The following is a 22,017-nucleotide window of genomic DNA, read 5'->3' as shown; positions in this document are numbered from 1 at the left end:
CAAGCCATTTTGGTTACACTGCTAAGAAACCCTTCATTAGTGTAGCCAACTATTGTATTGCATTGGTACCATGTGGGGCTCTGGAGGCAAACCCAAACTCCAGCTCAGAGATCAGAGATAAACTTACAAAAGGAATGGTCAGAAATAGGGGTTTGTCTGTGCATTAGTGTGTGCATTGTGGAACATGTTTCCAGAACGTGGTAAGAATTTATTTTAAGAAAAGGCACGCAGCCATCTAAACCCGCGTAAGTCAGTAGTTACCTGCATCTCATCTAGTTTGGACTGAATGTCTGGAGGGAAATCTCCTGCTCCACAGCTAAAAGGGTCAAAAGGTTCTGCTCCAAAAAGGTCTCTCTCTGCAACAACAGAAAAGTGAGTCACTGGGAGAACAGATATGGGCAACAACAGTGTTCTGAAAAAGTCACTTTACATCTCCTTCTGAGCTAAGTACCAGCACCACCAGATACACCACTCATGAACCACAACTTTTAACATCCCAGTTTGAAAGCCAAGTCTTGGGCAGTTCTCCAGACTTCAATACTGAAATATTTTTCCAAGAACACCACTGAACTTCTGTTTAAGCTTCTCTTTGTCTTCCTTTGATGCTTGTGCCTTCTAGAGATCCGATGAGAAGTTGCTGCTATTTGAAGAGGACATCATACACTGATGGGTGCTCTGGAGTCTGTGTGCACAAGATGTTTCAAAAATGAAGAGGAAGCAACGGGACATGAGCTGCCAAATTTCATCTTTACATTATGTCAACAACAAATTACCAACCCACTAATCTCCATGTCCACCGTCTGCAATTCCTCAGGTTAAGGATGTTTTTGTGAGACAAGCAAATACTTGGCAAAGGCAAGGCCTTTGATACAATTCCTCAATGAACAACTAGCTGTAATTAAAACTAAAAACCATGTGAGTTTTAAAATCTAGGATAAGACCACAAAATAAAATAAAAAAAAAAAACCCAAAAAAACAGGACCATGAATTGCCAGTTACGCTAAAGTGTCACTAAATTTGGGTGCATAAATAGGATTATTGTGAGTTTCCCTTTCTCAATACCAAAAGTTTCTCAGTTTTTCTTAACTGCAGCATGCATTCCAGAGGTCAAAGGGAGGGGGATGTTTCTTTTTTTCATCTGGGCAAGAAGAAACACCTCCAATACAATTAGGTTCTTTTTTTCATATTAGACCAGTACATATCTGGTCTTCATATCTGCCTGCACAAATACTTTCTTTGGTTTTTTCAGGCTTTGGGGTTTTTTCCCTCCTTCTTAGTAATATACTTTTCTTTCCTATGGTTAAAGGTTCCAATTCTAGACACTTTTCCCATCTCACACTGGATTAAACTACAGCTAAAAAAAGAATTTTGCTAACCCAACCCGACTCCACTGATTGCAGAATTTAAATAATCAAGTTTCTACAGTCTTGTCATTGGTGAAGAAAAAAACCAGAACCATTAGGAGGTATCCTCTCTCCTAACTTCCATGGCTGCCTAGCAAGAAACCTGACAAGGATTCTACCTGCCTCAAAACAATTTGAGCTTTAGAGCATGACACAAAGGGAGGGGAATAACCCTGAAGTGATTGGACAGTTAAGCACAAAATTCACCCTGAACACCTGAGGTCTGGGTGACAATTAACTGCTGGACCCAACCCTTCCCCATCGCAGTGTTCCCAGTCCCATTATCCTTGGAGCATCACTTGCCTACAGCTGCACAGATGGTTTGGTTTTGGCATTCTCAGAGGCAGAATTTTACACCTGTGTTCTCCAGGCTCTTGAACAGTTATTGCATGTATCAGTCTGTCAGGGCTTTGCCCTTATCAATTAGGTGTTATCAGGCTGCACACCAGGCATTTTAAATAACTGGCAACTAACATCATTTGCTCCCACGATACAGTACAGAAATTCCCATCACAAAGTACAGAAACTTGAGCAGAATTTGATTGATTACATATTTCAAAAACTGTGACTAAACAGCTACAAATTGTCACATGGGACCAGGAGATGGCTTGGAAAAGAGAGCCTTATTCCAAGAGCCCACTGGAGCCAAGAAGAAATCCAGTCTTTCCTGGCAGAGGCAGACCACCTGCATGCAAGAGAGACTTCAACCCGGATAATCTAATGTAAAAATTAGGTTCTCCCTCATCCTTTGCCTCTTTCACAGCCAAAATGGGTCTGCTCCAGTATAACCAGTGTCCTGAAATGCTCTGATGCTCCTAGCAAATAACCTGCAGATGTGTAGCAGCTTTGACTTGCAATCTAAGCTCTACTGGGCAAAAATTGATTCTACTTTGTAACCCTCAACTGTCTATGGTTCATTATGTAGGTCCATTTTATTTCTTTTTACCTTTAAAAGGAGCTGACAGCTTTCTCTGTGGTCTGACAATTGAAAGCAGACAGTTCCAACACCAAGGCTTAGCAAACATTCTATGAATGTATTTAGGAAAAAAATGGTGAAGGACAAAACTCCTGCGTTTAATTTGTACCGAATTATGACTTATGACTATTTTTAAAAGCAAATATTTTGCACACTATTGTGGTTAATATCTCATTTATGCCTTGTTATTGGGCTTTTATTAATGAAAGCACTTTTGAGCTTGTTAGCAGGAGAACAACAGAAGTTTTAACTCCTTTAATGCCACTTCTTCCTTTAATGTGAAGGAGTTTTGAATTTATACCGTATACAAGGCAGAATTTAAAACCAATCAGTGTGATTTTTTCCAAGTGACAACAACTTGTTTACAAGCCTAGTAAACCCTGCACAGAATCATATTCAAACTAGAGAAGCTTCACCTAGGTGGATTTCTGTGGAAAGCTATTACTTGGGGAACTATCTCTATCCTAACTTGCTATCCATTTCAGCTGAACAAATCCACAGAACAACTGCTTTTCTGCATTTAAAGTTCGAGTGTTAGAAGCCAGACTTCACTGCTAAGAGTCAGGGAGGGATAAAGTTCCATGGAATATTTTCAATAGCACTGTCAGTATTTGCCTTGGGAACAAAAGCTGAAGAATATGTGTAAAACGGAGATATATGAAGATTTCATCCCTGCAGAGCTGCACTATTGCATGGGATATCTGTGAGCTTATCCACCAGTGTTCACCCCACTCATGATGGAGGGGGGGCTCCTTTTTAGCACAGATGGGATAAATTGGTAACTTTTTATTTCAGGCCAGAGTATTTACATGAAAATTAGCTGTAACCAGAATATCTTGCCTGGTACACTCCCCCAAATTACTGTAGCATAGACAGGCATTTCTTTCTCCAATAGACAGCAACCAGGAAGCCTTTGAAAATGATCCTTTCAAATAGTACAAATAATTTCCTCTCCCTTTCTCATTCCTTTCTGAATGGAAATAAATTCACAGGCTGCAAAATTGACCCACAAATTCAAAAGCCATGAAATGTTGATGTTTTAGATCCTCAGCTCAAACCACAGGATAACATGAACAAGTAATAAATTCTGGGACCTGACATTCAGGAGAACATACACATAATACTGGAGAATAGCGACCTGCAGTCTATGATCAATTCAAAATTAGCAATTACTAAGCAAAAATACAAATATTTGGCTTTTTTGCTGCACTTGACATCCCAATATCTACCTTAGCTCTCATCCAGGCACACAGCTATGCTCATATACACTTTGCCCAGATGGAGCAGCTGTGATGACAAAAATGAATCACACTGAGAGACAAGCTCACAAAGCAATATTTGGAATAAACTGAGAGGGAAATCCAGAAAGCCTTTCCTTTAGCTGCAGGCTACTCCATATTTTTTATTTGGAAGTAAATGCAGCCATTATTCTGACAAAACACTGTTAAATATCTGTAGAAAAAGAGCACCTTGGAGCAGATTTGTGACCTTGTGACCTTGGATTTTTCATAATGCATTTGTGTGAAACAAATATTGAACAACTTAATAGAGAATAATCCTCTGCAGTTCTTTTCTGAGATATGAAAATAATGCTGTGCCAACAAGAAACATAAGTCAATTCCTCCTTTAATTAAAGTAATAATTTAATTCTGACCATTCAGATAATTTACAAGAACATATAACAACCCCTCACTCCATGAGGAAGAAGCAGCATGCAATCTCTAGCATTGCATTTTTGGTTGCATTTCACTATGCTGCAATTATTACCTAAAGAGTCAAGTGTGCATTTGTCCAATCTGCAACCTCCTGCAACAAAAGTTATGCCATTTTCTCCTTTAAATAGGTAAACCCCATTTATTTGCTATTGCTGATACAGCCAGTAGTGAGAAGACATTTACTGAGTAATCCTGTTGAAACACTGCTGAATACAAACTCAAAAATCTCAATATTTAATTAATTTCTTAAAGCTTAAATGCCTTGGAAATATCCGTCTTTCAAAAAAAAACCAAAACCAACAAAAACCAAAAAATACCCCAAACAACAACAACAAAACAACACAACAACCGAAAAACCCAAGCAGCCACTTTTGCTCTCCTCTAGTATTAAAAAGCTGGGTTTCTTAATCCACATGCCATGAGCTTGGCAAAGCCAGAGATACCATTTATCATCCCCAAATTATTTTTTTTTTTCTGGCAAATTACCACAGGAAGAACTGGTAAGCAAAATTCTAACTCTGGGCACTTCTCTTTATGGGAAGCTGAACTGTCATCCTGGTGCCAGTAATTATCCATGGAACTTGGTCCTGGAGAAATGCAGAGTGCTTGGTATTGTTGCAGGTTTCCTACAAGTCTCCATGCCTTTCTGGAGCACTGCTATTTTTGGCTGGTTTCTCAAACTGCCCAATGGACAATTAAGATGAACTTTGGCTTTTAAAAGCACGTTTTGCTTGAGCAGCACAAGCTCCCTGGGTAACAAGCCCCACTTAGGCAAAAGGAATAAATGAGGTGATACTAACAAATATATGGTAAACCCTCATCTTTCTTCTCTACTACTGAATATCAAAAAGGTAAAAGTTACAAAATTACAAAATCCAACAAAATCACCCTGTAATTTCACCAAACCATCTCTGCTTGAGTGCAGTGAAAAAGAAAGTAGAGAAAGGAACAGGAAAAGATGATCTCAGAAAATGGAGACTCCAAACTTTGGCTGCTCTTGGTTGCCAGCTGTCTGACTTGTACTGGAGAAAGAAATGCCAGCTTGCTGGTACTGACAGTAGCGACACCACAAAGCAATGCATTATTGCCCATTGCTACGGTAATGGGACATTGCACAGCCTTATGGGAGCTGAACTTTTTCATCTGGGACAGTAAAGTCCTTCTCTGATGATAAAATATTCCTCTCCTGTTTCAATGACACTCTGAAATATACCAAAATGTATTAATAGCTGAAGAACACGGTAATTTTTAACACAGAAAGTACCACGACACAGACTGATAGAGCAGGGATCAAAAGTACAAAGAACATGATGGGCTTTGTAATCTCTCCCTGAAGTGGCATCTCTGAACAGCATCACCTCAACTGAGAGCAAATCAGTGAAGAGCAAAAGCAGTAACAACTTTAAAAATAAATATCACTGTTAATAACCAACTCTTTTTTTTTGTTTTTTTAATATTACAAAACCCACTGCCTGAACAATTCCAAATCCCATATAGCTGGAATTTTCAAGATCCCTCAAGACTGAGTGCTGACTCCCACAAGATTTCTATTCAACTGAGCCACAATCTCAATGGAACTGAGGTAGGACAATAGGTAAAAAATAAAATCTTGACCTATAATTCAATTCAAGTTGCCATTCTTGAAGCTGTATATGCACATTTAGACCTATTTTATGTCATTCCTGTAGTTTCAGAGAAGCAATCTTTCAATTATTTATTACAAAGCCATAAAATCTCTCAACAGACCAGTTCTAATATTCTATTAGAATATTTTAAATTAGATAAAAATAATTAATACTGACTATACTTGATAGATGTAAAATTCTGTTAGTATACCTTTTGAGATTCCCACAGAAATTCATTAATTATTCAAAAATATTCTCTTTTTAAAAAACAGGATTCTTTATTGAATTAGAGTCTCAACATTTCCTTTCTCTTTAGAAGGTGACAGACATTCTGAGCAATGGAACCAACCAGTGCATCAGACGTGGGCTTGGGGAGGGAAGATTTTCACTGATTTAAGTTATAAAATGTAATTTTTGTGCACAGCTCCCATTCACAGCTGAAAATTCTACATCCTTTGAGGCATGCCCCGAAACAGCACAATCTCCTCAAATGTGTTCCATGTGGTGGCAGGCAGTAACGTTAATGTCCCTTATCCACTCTAAATTAGACATTAGGAACAGAAGATACAAACACAGACTGATATTTCCACAACCTCTAACATCACTTGTGCATGCCCAAATCTCCTCTCCCTCAAAGGACTTCCAAAGCTTTTAAAAAGACTTTCTGGACTCCAAAAAGATCTCTAATGAAGTCAAGGACCTTACCCTATATTCTTTCAAGCCATTGCAAAATAAAATTGCTGTTGTTAACAACCTTTTGAAGACCTTTTAGGAGTGGTTGACAGATCTGGAGAGGTTCATCAACTATAGATAAACAAAGTTGTGCATGATATGAAAAGCAGTATTGAAAACAGCATTCTAAGTCTCCTTGAGAGGTTTCTTTGGCATCACCATCACCATACTTACTCCACCTGCTGCCTTCCCCAGAAATGCAGGCTCTAGGTGCTAGAACCGTGGGCTTGACAAGGAAAGAACTAACAGGAAGGGAAAGTATTCCTTGAAGTACAGAAAAGAGACTGTAAAAGAAAAGCCAAGTTAAAATCCCCAACCCAACTCCTTCCAAGTGTATATGTCATAGTTTCACAGTAAGTTTGTTTATAATGCAACTTGGCAGCAACATCAAGGACTTTGGGAAGATGGTATAAAGATGAAACGGCATTAGTGAATGTGATTTACCAAAACTGTATTTGGCTTCTCATGCAAAACGTACGTAAAACTTTAAAGATGCTTTATTAAAAAATAATGTAAGCAAAAAGTAGGTCAGTTGTTACAGAACTTACTGATCTCTGTAGATCTACTGGGTACTGGAGGAGGCTGTGTACCATTGCGAGTAGGTGTTGATGACTGAGGGGATATGGGAGAAAAGGGAACCATATCAAAGATGTCAGTGGAGGGTGATTTAGGTGTCACACTGCCTGCCTACAATAAGGACAATAAATATTAGGGCAATGTTTCACATGAAAAAGATCACAATACTGAATTCTTCAGCATGCAGATAAGAGTCACATTTTGAAAATAAAGTTAAAAACAACCATCAGCATGCAAACCCCGGCTCCTGGCACCAAGCAAATAGCATTTGCAGTACAGACTCTGACACATGCTAACATAACCCAGTACAAAAGCAGCATTGTAATTTTTCACTTTTCAGTCAAAAATGTATCACAGTTACACCTGACAAAGCTGTGACAAACAGTTCTCTCTTGCAAAGGTATGAGCACTGACACCTTCATGAGACCCAGCTGAGGTAATACGGCACCAACAATGTGCTCTGCTCTGGAGAGCACAGAACCAAGTTAAAAGATACAATCCCAGGATTTTTGGTTTACTGATTCTTCTTTACATGATCTCTTATTTGGCAGCTTAGAGAAACTGGTATGATCAAAGATTTAAATGTGTTTTTCTATAAGCAATAATCTAGACGTGATATACTGAATGTTAATATCCAAAATAAACCTGTTGTACTTGAAGGTAAAACTGAAGAGATTTCATTCAGAAGGCCCAGGAATTTGGAAAGGTTCAAAAAAATACTGGGCAAGCAAGAAACCCCAAAACCACCAATTACTCCAGTTCTGCAATCATATTTGGTTTTGAATGGTTCATTCCTCCTGCCACCAGTCCACTACTCCAGGGCACAAGCGAGGCACAGTCAAGTCAAAATATACCGAACACTAAAGACAGAGGATGAAATAGATTAAAACTGAGACTGAAGAGCTGAAGGCAAAACTAGTTTGCGTGTTCATGTTATTGCTGAGACAATACAGAAAGCCCCCCACTCTGTGTATTAGAAAGGCTAGCCAGGCACAGCAAAATCCTGCAGCTTTGAAAGAAGATTCAGTTTGCCCAAACTATCCACACAGAAACCTTGAAGGACCAGTTAAATTAGTCACATGGATCATTTTATTCAGAATACACAAATATGATAACCTGGCAAGCAGGTAGTCCTTAGCACTGCTTGTCCATGAGAGTCCCAAGGGTAAACCCTTAGTTTGGAATGCTGCTTTTTCAGAGTCTGTGCTGCAGACCTGCAGCTGCTCTGGGACAGCTCATGTCACACATTCCTAAGCCTATAGGAAGCCCTGAACCACCCCTATTTCTCTCTGGAGGCTCTCTGCAGTGGCTGCTGAGAAGTAATATTGATCCACAGCCTTCCTCTGAATGCACTGTTAAAAGAGGAAAAAACACTAAGCTCTCAACACAAAGCTACATTTCCTATTTCTTGGAGGTTTTGTGGTTCTTAGGAGTTTTGAGATCATATTTTAAATTTGGATTAATATTTTAAAATTGGATTAAGAGAGCTCTATTACTCTGTTCAGTATCTAAAAGATCCTGGGATGTTTCTTCCCACATATACAGAAGCATAGCAAATGGAAAAAATCTACATTTAACATGCTGTTTTTATTTTTTCGTCTTTTTAAAAAAATATTCTCTCAGTCATTGCTATTCCCAAGCATGACCATAGTCATTAATTTACTTCATAAAAGAACCAGTTTTCAAGATTTTAACACATCCAGAACTCTCACTGTCTTCAACTTGAGTTACTATTGGAATTTCAAAGATCGTGTGCTGTGAAAAGATTTTAGTGCAGAGTTTAGACACCACAGGCTCCTGTCAGTGTCCATGGACCTTGCATTAACCCTGCAGAGAACCAGGGTAATCTGAGCCTGGCAGATCCCTGGATGTCATCTGCTCCCACTCAAAGCAGGGCAATGGATGTGCTGGACCCAAAATAAACGTTATAATAAAGAATCAGACTCCTTCCTTCATCCTAAACCTGCTCTGATTCTAGACAGGCTTTTATCGGCATCAGGAAGGTGGGATCAGGTTTAGGGCAGAAATAAATGCTTACATCAACACCCATGGATAATCCTAGAATGTCTCGGAGATCATTTGTGCTAATGGAGAATCTTATTATTTGCCAAATGTTTATGGCTAACAACTCTTACATTTAGTTATAAATGTGCCTTTTAGGCAAAAGAAAGAAAACCCAAACTTTAGACTAATTTCCCAGTTACATTCCATTTTGTTGAATTCCCTTACTGGCCATTTTGATTCTACTGATATTGTTTAATTAAAACTGTAAGTGAATTAAGAAATGTGTATTTTGAATACATAAGAGCACAAAAAGCATTTATATTTAGTGTACACATGCAGAAAGCCAGGATGGTCGCTAAATAAAGCCAAATATTACTTGCAAATGGAAGAAAAGTTGAGAGTATAAGCGCATGAATATGAAAAAGCAGGCAATATGCCCATTTCATATTTGAGAATAATTTTCAACCTTCATTTTGCACAGTTTTTATAAAGTATGCTAAAAGTTATTTAATGGTTCATTGCTTTTCTATTAATTCTTAGGGGGAAGAAGCACTTGAAGTAGGGCCTTTAGAATTGTTTTGAATCGTTATTCTTCATATAAAAAAAAATAACAAAAGATTGACAGATAACAGAGATCATTAATTAATAGACTAATTTAAACATGTTGGAAAAATAAGAATTTATGTTTTGAGGATTGGAGAGAAAAAGCTCTGTAGAAATAAGAGTAATTCTTCACAAATCCCATATTTTAAGAGTACCCCTAGAGAACCTAAGATTCATCCACCCTATCCTTTAGCCACTGTACAAAATGCACATTTTTAATACAAGTTAATACACAACAGAGAACAAAAGAAGGCCAAAAAATAAATAAAAAAAACCCCAAAACTGGAAAAGCTTTTGCACAGCAAGATTACACGAGGTCTTGGGCAGCTGTATTCACTGGCAGGCTTTGGAAGACCACTTTTTGAAGGTGGTGGTATTAACAATCCAGGTGGTAGTCTAGAGTCAGGAGAACTCCTAGGAGTAAGCGTAATGGAAGAGATATCTAAACAAGGAGGTGAATCCTCATTGTTACACCAGAAAAAAGTAGAGGGTCTTTGAAACATATGTTCATCATTATCACACTTTATGTGCAGCAGCTGAAAAGGAATCACAGAAAGAGAAAACATTTCTGAGGAACAGAACGCGGTAACATCAGGGAAAGAAGAAAAAAAGAAACACATTTCATATTTCAAAAATGCTTGCCAGCAACTTGCTGTTCAGTGCTATAGTTACAAGATACAGAACTTGAAAATACTTCAAAACAAAATATTAGAATATGCCACGTTAAGACGCAACCCAGTACCAACTGGAACAAAGACAACTTGAACCTTGATCATGACACCAAATAAAATGTAGTCAGACATCTTTCCAATAGTGTGTGTGAGACGCTAAGAAATGTCTAAATTCAACAAGGTACCAGCAATCTCTCCCATCTGCACTTGTAAATTAGCATGGAGGCAAAATCTGGGGAGAAGAATTACTGTGCTGGTTAATGCACTGGTCAGGCTTTTCTCTAACTGAGGAAAAAACTACCATTTCCCATCAATGCTGAAAGAACAGCTCATTATTCAACTAAAATCTTCAGAAGACAGATTAATCTTTGGATCTTAACAGAAAGGATTGCACACTTGTGCAGAAGGTTCTTGGCCACAGCCAAGTTCCACAGGGAGAAGCAGGAATGGCAGCAGGGCTGGAGGTGTCCTGCCCAAATCTCTGTGACTGGCCCAGGCTGAGGCAGTGGCAGATGAGTGCAACAAGAATTCTGAAGCTTGCTTTTGCTCCCTTTGTAGTGTTAAACAATGGATATGTCATGATTATTTCATTAGAAGTTTGCATAACTTAGTAGAGCAGGATTCAATTAATTATTTTAAACCATTTTTTTCAGTGTTATGTAGGAAAAAAACCAGATTTCAAATCCTTTTAAAGTGAGTCTCAGCTTCTTTCTTCACTTTCTTTACATATTAACCTGCCTAAGAGTACAGTTGACTAAATGTAGTAACAATGCCATACTTGAGAATATCAAAACAATCCACAACATTCCCTACTCAAAACTTGCAATTCAGCATTAAAGAAAAAAAAATAATAAAAAAGATTTTCATCTCAACTTCAAAAATTTCCACACTGGAATTGTGAAATGGAGGGTTTGGAATGATAATCAATAAAAAAGAAATCAAAAAACCTACAGGAGAGAATTTTGATTATTATTTCAAGAGTATCACCAGACTACAGGTAGAAGAGTTACGGTGCAACTGTGCATTACTGCCATGGAATCTGTGCTGCTATACATAACTATGGGAAAAAAAAGCCCCAGAATAATGAATGCTCAAAAAGACTAAATACAGTGTCATTAAGAGAGCCAAATACTCTCCTGAAATGCAAAACAGTGAAGGATAAGTAGTTTTTCTAAGAAGGCATGGATGTCACATGAAAATGACACAGAAAGCAGCAAAATGCACAAAGGACACCAAACAGCAAAGCCATGAGGATGATGAACATGTATCAAATCCAGGGAATGGAAAAATTCAATACAAAAGCAGAATATACAGCCCTGGTCATCTGAGCCCGGAACTGGAGCAGTCACAGGTCTCACCAGTGACACTTAGGACACCACACAACAAACACCGTGCCGAGCTTCTTACAATCGTTTTGGGAATGCACCTGCTCAGGAAACGAATTTTCCCCAGGAATTCTTCATTTGCAGAGTAGCACAGAGCTCATTGGTGCTAGGAGTGCTGCTCTGCATCTCATGCCATGTCCCAGAAGGACCTGTGAGGCTGATGGGCTTCCTGCTCACAGCCCTCTGGTCCAAGGAGCCCACCACAGGGGCAGCAGGGTGAATATCAACAGATGCACAAAGTGCAGGGGGAAAAAGGAAAGAGACCCTCACTCTAAAGAATAAAACCTCAAAGGGTGTAGCTTCTGAAATTTAATACTCTTACACAAAATTATAAAGGAAGAAAATATAGCTAAAATAATGAAATTGTCATGTCATTTAGCAACTGTATTTTTTCTGAGGTTCCCACTCAGACCTGTAGTAATAGTGGCATTGATGCAATATGTTCCAATTTGGGCCTCATTCCATTAACATAAGAAAACAAGAAGAAATGATACTTCATGAAATTATCATACTAGTTGAGTGGATTTGGTCTCTTTTATGGTTAGATGTAACTATGTGCCAGCAAAAGATTTATTTTTTACTCTATTGAGAATGGTGCTGAAGGTGCACTCTTGTGCTGCATCATACTAGAAAATGTAATGTGACTGAGGATTTATTAATCAGGAAATCACTTCAAAATTGTTTCTTTTTACAATTCTCTAGACACTGATTGCAATCTCTGTGTCATAGCCACATAGCAATCACCCAAGCGTGAATTAGAATAAATTAGGAAATGGTTTTGTTCCTCAGAACATTCAAATTGGTAATATACAGAACCACCACAGTGGGTAACTGCAGTCATGTTCCAGGGAATGGGGAGAGACCTTCAATGAAAATTATGCATTTAATAAAAGAACCTGCATATTTCCTGAGATTTGGGACTACTAAGAACACTCACTAATCCATAACTTACCAATTCATAAAATACTGTATAAATATTTGCAGTTTCATTAATTAACTGCTACATCTTCAGTTCATTTAGTAATTTTTCAGTGACATGAAAAAGCATAAGCAATTTCAAATTAATTTTGTTTAACATCATAAATGTAACAGAATTTTATACCCAAATGAAGAAGTGCTCAAACAACTGAATACAGAATATTATAAACCTAAAAAAGCTAAAGATAGGCAAAAAAAAAAACAACCCAACAAAAATGTGCATTTGCACACTTGGCAATTTTGGTGGAAACAGGAAACAAATGAGATGCATATAAACATTCCAAAATGGTTTTTGAAATCTGAATAAAGCTCCAGCTGGAGCTTTCCCATGAGTGTGGTCACTGGGGCAGGTGGCCTATGCTCCTAGGTCACAACAAAACCTTGGAGGAAAGGTCTAATCAATCAGTATCTTTAATGTTCTGCTTAGAACTGGAGGGGTTTTGCACCACCTCCATGTAGGAGCATGGACTCCACGCTTTTTTGTTAATACTTATGGTGCATGGAAGAACACTGATCCTTCTGGGGCTGCTTCTCCCAATTCCTCTTCCTGCTGCCCTTCAGTTCTGCTTTGCCCACATTTCAGTGTTCTCAGGGAAGCCTTCTGGGCAGCACTGGTGATGGAAACAGCAGCAAGTGTGACATGATGTGAGCCCAGTCTGCCAGGGCTGCACTGAGCTCTGGAGGCTGCAGCTACACACAGCAGCAGCATCCAAAGCCTCCCTGCGCTACAAACTGGAGCAGTGTCCCCACAGGCAAACGAGGAGATGAGAATCCAGCAGTCCTCACATAATCAAGAACAAATGCAAAAAAGACCAGCGATTAAAGCATTGCCAAACCACTAAAACAGATGAGAAGTAAACAACAGATAGACAAGTCACAGAAACTTCAGCAGTGCATGCTAAGGAGTGAGACAAAGGAAACATTCCATGCCAACATTTCCCATGGCACATGGAAGCGCAGCTCCAGAGGCAAACTAAGGAAACTCAGTTTGGGGTTGCATGTCCTCGACAGAGCCACTCAGGACACCAAAAAAAGTGATAGTTCCTGTTGCATAACACTTCTGCACTGGCAAACACAGTCAGCTGAGGGACCAGCTTTTCAAAGTTCTAGGAAAACTGCTCAAAACCATCGACCCAAATGCAGAAAAAATGATCACTAAGCACTTTATTATTTACTGAATGTGCTGAGCAAATGTAAATCTAATTAGCTACAATATCCTGAGAGAAAAAAACCTGAAGATTGATAATTTGATGTTCAACTTTCACAATATATTTTATGCAAAAGCATTTCATTATACAATCCACTTTTCTCTCTTTTATTTCCAACTATGATCTCATTGCCTTAATGGCATCTTTTATAGGTTCAGAAAGAAATTTTATTTTTCCCATAGAGTTTATGAACTGACAGAAAAAGCACCTAAATTAGATTGATGTTGATTTGGCCATATGGCTAGATTTAGAGCAGCTACAGAAAAAATTTTCATAGTGTTGCTAATAAGCAAGCAAAGGAGAGAATCCTGATGGCAATTGTATCCCTCAAAAGCAGAACTTGATTGCTGTCAATGCTTTTCACCCTTTTACACATTGCAAGAATGCAAAGAGTAGGTAATTGCATTATTCACACATGTATTTTGCACCCATTTCACTGTCAGTGTTATTTTAAAATATGTTCTCAAATAAGCCTTTAGTTGGCCTGCAAATAAAACTGCAATACAAGCAAGAATCATCAGAAAATTTCCCTTTGTACATTCCAAAGAAACCTTTAACTTGCACTGCTTATGGATTGAGAAAAGTTACCACTAAATTTTTTAATTATTACTACTTTCAATTTGCATATGCAAGTGTATGGGGTTTTTTGTTGCTTTTTTTTTTCAATAGAGCAACCGAAGACTCACAATAAACTCCCCAGTAATCCAATTCACTATTATTACTGAAAACATAATTTAATTGAAACAATTAGTTACAGATATTTCAACTGGAAAAATGTTCTCTTTTATGAAATTATCAACTCCAAGTATTTTTGATTCTGTGCTTGAAATGAAGATTTAAGCTTACAATTCACTGCTTCCATTTTGTTTCTCTTAGGCCATGCATGGATTTCTGGGTAAGTCATCAATCTGTACATATTTTGATGTGAAGGATCAGCAAATGAAGGTGTTTTTGTATATGTTTTGCAAAGAAAGTGTTCAACACTACCACCCAAGAATTCAATATGTGAGCACAGGGCCAACTTCTTTTAGAGAAGTAAATCTGTCAGCAAAGCCACATATTGCAGTCCAGCCTGGCACATTCACATAGTTTGTGAAACTACAGAAAAAATGTTTTAAAAACATTTTGGAAGTAAGAGAGAATCTGAACTTTAAATCTTGATAGTATTACATGGATCCTGAGCAAATGGTTTTATTTCATATTTAGCTACAAACTTATTTTCAGTGACAATGGGAAGTTAGAAAAGTTTCTTTCAGATGACAGCCTGGATGTATCTACTTAGAACTCAAACATGTTGAAACAATTTTTTATTTTTTTTTAATGTGCAGTGAACCAGATGCTTAAAACCATACACATACTAAGTTATCCATCCAGTTTAAAGATGCTCTCACATTCTATTTTCTTTTGATATTGAAGTGAAAACAGGAAATATAATCTGGTCCTGCTTGTGGGTAAATGATCTGGGAATCAGGAGACTGAGCTGTCAGAAAGAGAAGAATTGGCTTGCTTTAAAGAAAAAAACCAAAACCAAGAAAACCTCCCAAACCACACAAACAAACAACAAGGGTCAGTGATATAATACAAAAAAAAACCTGCTGCACTTGAAATTTCCCAAAGAGTTTTCTCCCTTCTTTATTTCATTAAAAACTAACGGGAAGACAAATGTGTCTAGAATGATTAAAGACACCGAAATCAATGCACCTCAGAAGCAGGAATAAAGAAATTATATAGACTGGCACTGCATGCAAATGGTGCCATGGCTTCCCAGTTACTGCCAGGTGGGAAAGGCATTCTGTGCTGGAATCTTAACATATAAATCCTGACAGTGACAGTGGCTGTGCGTCACACTGCAGGTGCAATAAATTCTAAAAGCCCCTGCCTCCTCTCCTGGGGATGGAAAACAGCCTCCCACTGCCAGCCTGACACTCTGCCTGCTTAGACCCCCCTGGCTTCACTGGGATGGGCTCTGAGGGAGGAGAGGACACAGCCCAGAGTGATGTCAATGTTCCTGTTTGTGCACTGCCAGCACAGGCTCCTGCAGCACACCCTGCTCTGGGAAGGGGAGGAAAAAACTCTTCAAAACCGTTGAAACTGTTCAATTGGTTGCTGCTGGGGCTGCTGCAGTCCTACATCAGCTGCTGACTGCAGGGACTGCTGTGGCCATGCACTGATCACAACAGCAAGGGCTCAGCCAACAGCCTGTACGGCAGGGAAGCCACCTGAGCTCACCTGCAAACGCTGAGAGGGCACAAACAGCATGCAAACAAACAAATACAAAAAGGAAAGCACAAGGAATGGAAATCTAAGGTACTGGTTAAGCACAAACAACAACAAAAAAGCAACTTTTAAGCATCTGTAGCTGGCTTCTGAAATTGAATATTTCTTTACAAACTGCTGTGATGCCTGTTAAAGGCACATGTTCTCTTATCACATTAGGTGTCAAGGATCAAGGCTTAAACTTTCCATTGACCACTGGACAATCCCTTGCCTAGACCGCAGCAGAGGAGTGGACTGCCAGATAAGGAGCTCCAGCCATAAAAGATTAAAAAAAATATATAAATTAATCAGAATTCTTATTATGTCTTAGAAAATCTCATGGAATCTCTGCATAATTCAACAGTGTGATATGAAAAATGCAAGAAAACTGAAAACTTATAGTTCAATAAATCTGTTCTAAATCACAAGAACGATTATCTTACGTTCACAGCATATAATACCAGGACTATCTGCATGGAAGGAAGCTTTCCTCCATCCACCCAAAAGTGCTTAGAAAGGGGCTCAAACAAGGTATTATTTCCCATGTTGGATATTCAGCATCATTTAAACTATTTGATTTCAGAAAATACTATCAGCAGATGTGAAAAGTTTACTCTGACAAAATAATCACCGTATAGATCTGTTACTTTAATTTTTGAAGGCAGAGTAGCAGCAGTACAGATATTTTTAGTTTAAATTCAGCAAAATCTCCAATTAATTAGTTTAAAACTAAAGTGACATTTTTCATTACAGAAATTATGTGGAAATAGGGGAAATAAATTTTTGCACCACTTCTTTTTTTCTGATAGGAATTGAGACTTTGCAGAATCATACTTGAAATTATAGTTTATTTGAATGAAAAACGTAAAAACTTGATTGTAAGTGATAGCAGGCAATCAATTGTCTTATGAATTGTTTGTAATTTTGTTCCTTCATACATATTTGTTGCTCACATAGTAAAAAAGGAGATAGGTGTCATCACATTTAATACTATTCCAGGCATTTTGGCTGATAATCCTTTTAATGAACTCAAACTGCCCTAAAAATATTTATGCTTCTTTTTCTTTGCACTGAAGCCACTTGACAACCTCACCAGTGTATTCCTTCGTTCATTCTCAGCCTAACACTTGCATTGACATAGAGTTATTCCTGCACACTTGAGAGTTCTGATTTCCCATCTCCACAAGATCTGGTTTAGAAAGGACTGCCTGAAAGCTGCCTCTTGGTAAGGTGCCAAAGTCGATAGTGCTTGGTGGGAATGGCTGTGGGCCTGGAGTTGAGAAAGATGTTTTCCTAAAAATGTGCTTGGTGTTGCTTGGTTGGTTTGTTGGTTTTGTTTTGTTTTGATTTTTGGCTGCACAAGTGATGGAAGAATCCTGTAAAAGGAAAGGAGCTTAATCCAAACAGGATCCAAATAGCTGAGGCTGTTGAGGACCATGCTCAGGGATGACCCAGCATCTCCAAGAGTACAGAGAGCTCCATCCTCTGGGCATCCTGTTCCAACACTCATCCATTTATAGAAATCTTTCGTGTCAAAATGGATGCAGATGTTGAACAGGCTCTTAGGTGGCTCTTACTGCAATTTTAATCATTTGTGACAGGAAATATTTGGGGTTTTCATTTTAAAGATTAAGAAGTAAATAAAGCAATAAAATAAAAGTACAATTTAATTGCCAACGGTAATTATTGAAATGAATTAATTAATATCAATAATTATCAATATTCCATAGTTTTGTTGCACCACAAGTGCTATTTAAGTGATATGCTTATTCACTGTACCAGCAGTAATTAACAATAAAACACGATCTTGGGAGAGAGTTTACAAGTGGCTGGTAAATTAAAATATTTAGATCTTTACTCTTTAATATGGAAAGCAACATTATTGTCTTAAAAGACACAATAAATCACAAAGTACTGGATATTTTTTGGGCATTATTAATAATTTTCTTTAATTTTTTTGCTTAATGAAGTGACAGAGTTCTTTAATTTAAATGAAAGAAAATTGATTGCAATGGATTTAAGAGCCTAGCATTCAAATATACATTTAGTTATTATATTCATAAATAAATACCAACTGCCATCCCAATTGAGGAAAATAAAAGAACTGACTAACTGGATATTAAATCTAGCATTAAAATTGGTTACCTATCACTGAATGCTTCATAAGTGAGAATATATTAATAATTTAAAATATTCACTGTGGTGGTTACACAGTATTTATAATTTAGGGTACTCTCTCCTCTAAGCAGATTTCAGTAAGATGAAATGGCAGCCTATCACAGGAACAATCATCTATTCAACATAAAGAGTGTAAAGACACTACTGAGAAACTGTCAGCAACACTGCAAATATGTTTTTATACTGCCCACATTTTTGATCATCCATTTAAGGAGAAATGGTGAACATTCAGAGCAGGAACAAGGCAATCTGAAATTCACAGCTGAATTTCAGAGCTGAAAGCAGTTCCTCTTGTTCTAAGTTATTGCCAGACATACATTAAGAAATTGGATTTATTTTCACAGCTGCCTAAAGCTGTGCAGATGGGACACACTTGTAAGAAGAAGGGAGTCATTAGGACCAGTCTGCAGTGGAACCTACATTTTTGAAGGTCCTCCCTGGTTGTCAGGAAGTGCCAGCCAGCAATTCAAACAAGCTTCTGTCCTGATCATCTACAAGAACTGCAGAGCAGCTGGAATTTCCAGCGAGGAACCCACCCTTGCTCCTCTTTCCCTAGCACCCAGCATTAGTTCCCAAGACCTAATGACTCCATGGCAGGCAGATTGTCAGTCACAGGTAAGCATGTGCTTGTGACAAAGTTGTGAGGAGCTCCCAGGCAGCATTTAGCAACCAGATCCTTTCAGTGCAGAATGGATTTTCACCCTCAGCTGGCACATTCAGATCTCTGCTCCAGTGAGCATTTACTGTCCTAGGCAGCAACAAACAGGTATGGGAGAGGCAGAACTGGAGAGACTGCAATGTCACTGTTAGTTCAACACTGCCCTTCAACAGACGTGTTACTTGATCACTGCATGTTAATGGCAATCTCTGGGAGCAGCAGGGATGCTCATAAGGATCAAAAAGTGATTAGAAATGACAGTGACTTCAGACACAAGAGTTATGTCATGTACTTACTGGAGATGCATGTACTTGTGTTATTCTTAACTGGTTTTCCAAATCTTGAACTTTATTTTTCAGTTCTGCATTTTCAGTTTCTAATTCTTGAATCTACAAAGCAAATGGTTATTCAACAGCTGTTGGGATAGTCATGGATTTCAACAATAGCATCCACTGAGCATAAGTTTCATCAGAGGTCTGGTGATTTAGAATCATGGTTTAACTTGTTATCTGACTGTGAAACATATTTAAATTTCAGTATCCTTCATATTTCAACCTTGCTTTTTTAGTATCCTTGCAGGACAGCAAAACATAAAATATTTTTTAACACTTTTTCTTCACTTTTTTTTTTATTTTTTTTTACCTTATCAATCTGAGAAATTATGCTTCCATATAAAGCAGATAATACATATACAGCAGCACGTACTTTTATCTCTTAAAAAGAACAACATAGTTCAGAACTTACTCTTTTCTGTAAACCTGCAATTTGTTTCCTTGTTTCAACATCTTTTCCTCCGGATTCCAGAAATTTCCTGTAAGCTAAGTCAAATGCTTGACCAATTGTTAAAGTTATCTCTTCTGCCTTTACATAAAACATAAGACTGAAATTAGTAAATTCGGAATATTTGCTGGAGCTCCTTTCATTTCAGAAGATCACAAAATACTTTATACCATGCATCATATCCAAAGGCTTTGCCTCATCCACCATGAAGCCAACACTACAAAGGAGCATGAAAAGCACCCCTCAGCAAAATACCTTGGCAAAATGTTATGAAGGAAAGCAAAAGTACTTTGGGGTATTTGAAAAAAAGTGCCAGGACACTTTTACTTTGGAGTATTGAAAGAAAGGAGATTGGACAGTATAAGTTATGTCTTTAATTTCCTTAAACACAGATCCCATACTGCAGAATGGCTTTTCCTGATGATTTCTGAAGCAAATACAGCCTGCTCAATCATCAAAGTCTTTTAGATTTAATGAAATAATGTCTTCATGTCAATGGATATTTTGACCCCTATTGGTTTTAAATCTGGATTTCAACACTTATTTTGGTGAGTACTATAAAAGCTCACTCAAAATACTGCAGACAAGTATTTATCTGCCCAATTATTTCCAATTACATACATCCAGAAAAAAAAAATCCACAAAAACTGAATTTTTTATGTGCAAAGTATACTAATTCACTACTTCTGTGCTGATTCATATCCTATGTTATGATGTGTTTATACAGTCAATGCTGTATATCTGTGTCAAAAATGATGGGGGTAAAATAAGTATACAGGAAGCTGATGGGGGACACCAAGGTTTCAGAAACAAATGATGCCAAAACAGGACCAATAAAAGGTAAACTTATGGATACAGCACTTGCTTAGAACATGAGCAGAGAAAGTAAATACAGTAAGGAATAACTGTTCTGTCTCAGACACCAGAGAATGTCAGTGCTTGGTGCAATGAGTTCTCTGGGAGTGCTTTGTGGTAAACTTCAGAGATGTGGCAGGGAAAGGGGCAGACAAAGAAGGGAGAACCTTGCTGTGATATAATAGTAAGAAACCCCAAAACAACAAACAACACACAAAAACCCCAGTACTAAAACCAGAGACAGACACATCAGCAGAAAAGCCTGCAAGGTTATCTCAGCCCCAGAACTGCAGTAATCTTTGCAAACAGCTGTGCAAACAGCTCAAGCCTGGTGGGATGGAGCCTGTTCTCCAAAAGTATTTTGCAGACGCTTCCCCCATGATGCTGAGCTCGGCACTAAGAGAAATTATCCCAGAAAACCATCTCAGATAACTGAAGAGACTCTTTCTCAATTTACTGCATCTAAGTTGCAACACACCATACTGGCATGAAAAATTGAGTCCCAGTTAAAAGGGAGGCTGTCTCTTTTTAACCACTCCCACCTCATTTCAAGGCTGACCCATCAGCAGCACAGTGACCTCGAGCCCTGCAGAGCGTCCCGTGTACTTACACACTTTTCACTGTCAAACACATAGCACAGGTGCTTATTTGATTCTGAGTCTTTGCATATGAAAGTAAATATTCTCTTGTCAGTTTTGTCATCAGCACAAAAGGATATCCTGTGGAGCTGGCAGTTGTGCTGGACCTCCTGCAAACAAACAGAAAGGTAATTTTTGAGAAATTGTAGCACTCACTTAGGATAAAGATACAGAAAGGAAAACTCTGGATTTCCTTATAAGAGCAGGCAAGCTGCAGTAATGTTTTTGAATGTCTCTTATTGTACATGAGAGCACCCAAAAAATGAATCTAAAATGTAACAGAAGTTAGCAAACTCATCTCCTAAAAAAAACCACTCCTGTTTTTACTGAATGTAAACAGGAAGTTATTATTTGGACAGCATTTATCTGGAAGTGTTTATTTGGACAGTAATTTCTGTTCTAGAAAATTGATTTCTGTTGCCTTGCATCCCTCTGCAATTTATTTAGGGCCTGATTATGTAAAATAATCTGTTCTTTTTCCAGGTGAACACATGTTTAAATTTCATCATCTCCCAAGGTTTGTTAAAATGGATTTACTGAAATGAGTCCTTTGCTACATTAAATATAGAGAACAGAAATAAAGAGAAATAAAGAGAAATAAATCTGACATATAAAATGTCATGCAAATACTGTTTCCTTGAGGTGTCACATAAGCAGCTTCTAAGCATTATTATTTGCATATTTTTGCTACTCTGTTTAATTTTCCATTAAAAAGCAAGTTCCAGCCATTTAAAAAGTTGCAATGGCAATTCTCTTCAGCTGGGAGAGCTTGACAA

General features: G+C 38.0%; 1 protein-coding gene across 28 annotated transcripts in view; it reads right to left on the bottom strand.

Annotated features, from left to right (window-relative positions):
* The window catches only part of GULP1 (GULP PTB domain containing engulfment adaptor 1), a 167,916-nt gene that overhangs the window by 9,245 nt on the left and 136,654 nt on the right, over nt 1–22,017 (bottom strand). For 17 of the 28 annotated variants that reach the window (XM_086898406.1, XM_086898405.1, XM_086898412.1 and 14 more), the window contains 5 exons: nt 21,214–21,351; nt 19,713–19,829; nt 19,265–19,357; nt 7,000–7,138; nt 262–356 (listed from right to left, as the gene is read on the bottom strand). In XM_086898406.1, the coding sequence (XP_086754532.1) occupies nt 262–356; nt 7,000–7,138; nt 19,265–19,357; nt 19,713–19,829; nt 21,214–21,351 (582 nt within the window). Of the gene's footprint in view, nt 1–261; nt 357–6,999; nt 7,139–9,945; nt 10,171–19,264; nt 19,358–19,712; nt 19,830–21,213; nt 21,352–22,017 lie in introns of all 28 variants that reach the window. The other 11 variants (XM_086898398.1, XM_086898401.1, XM_086898391.1 and 8 more) reach the window with 1 other exon arrangement.

The sequence above is a fragment of the Cyanistes caeruleus genome, chromosome 7, assembly GCF_971803275.1.
Source record: "Cyanistes caeruleus chromosome 7, bCyaCae1.hap1.1, whole genome shotgun sequence".
Lineage (NCBI taxonomy): Eukaryota > Metazoa > Chordata > Aves > Passeriformes > Paridae > Cyanistes > Cyanistes caeruleus.
Note: the sequence above shows the minus strand (reverse complement) of the source record. Positions and strands in the feature narration are given on the sequence as shown.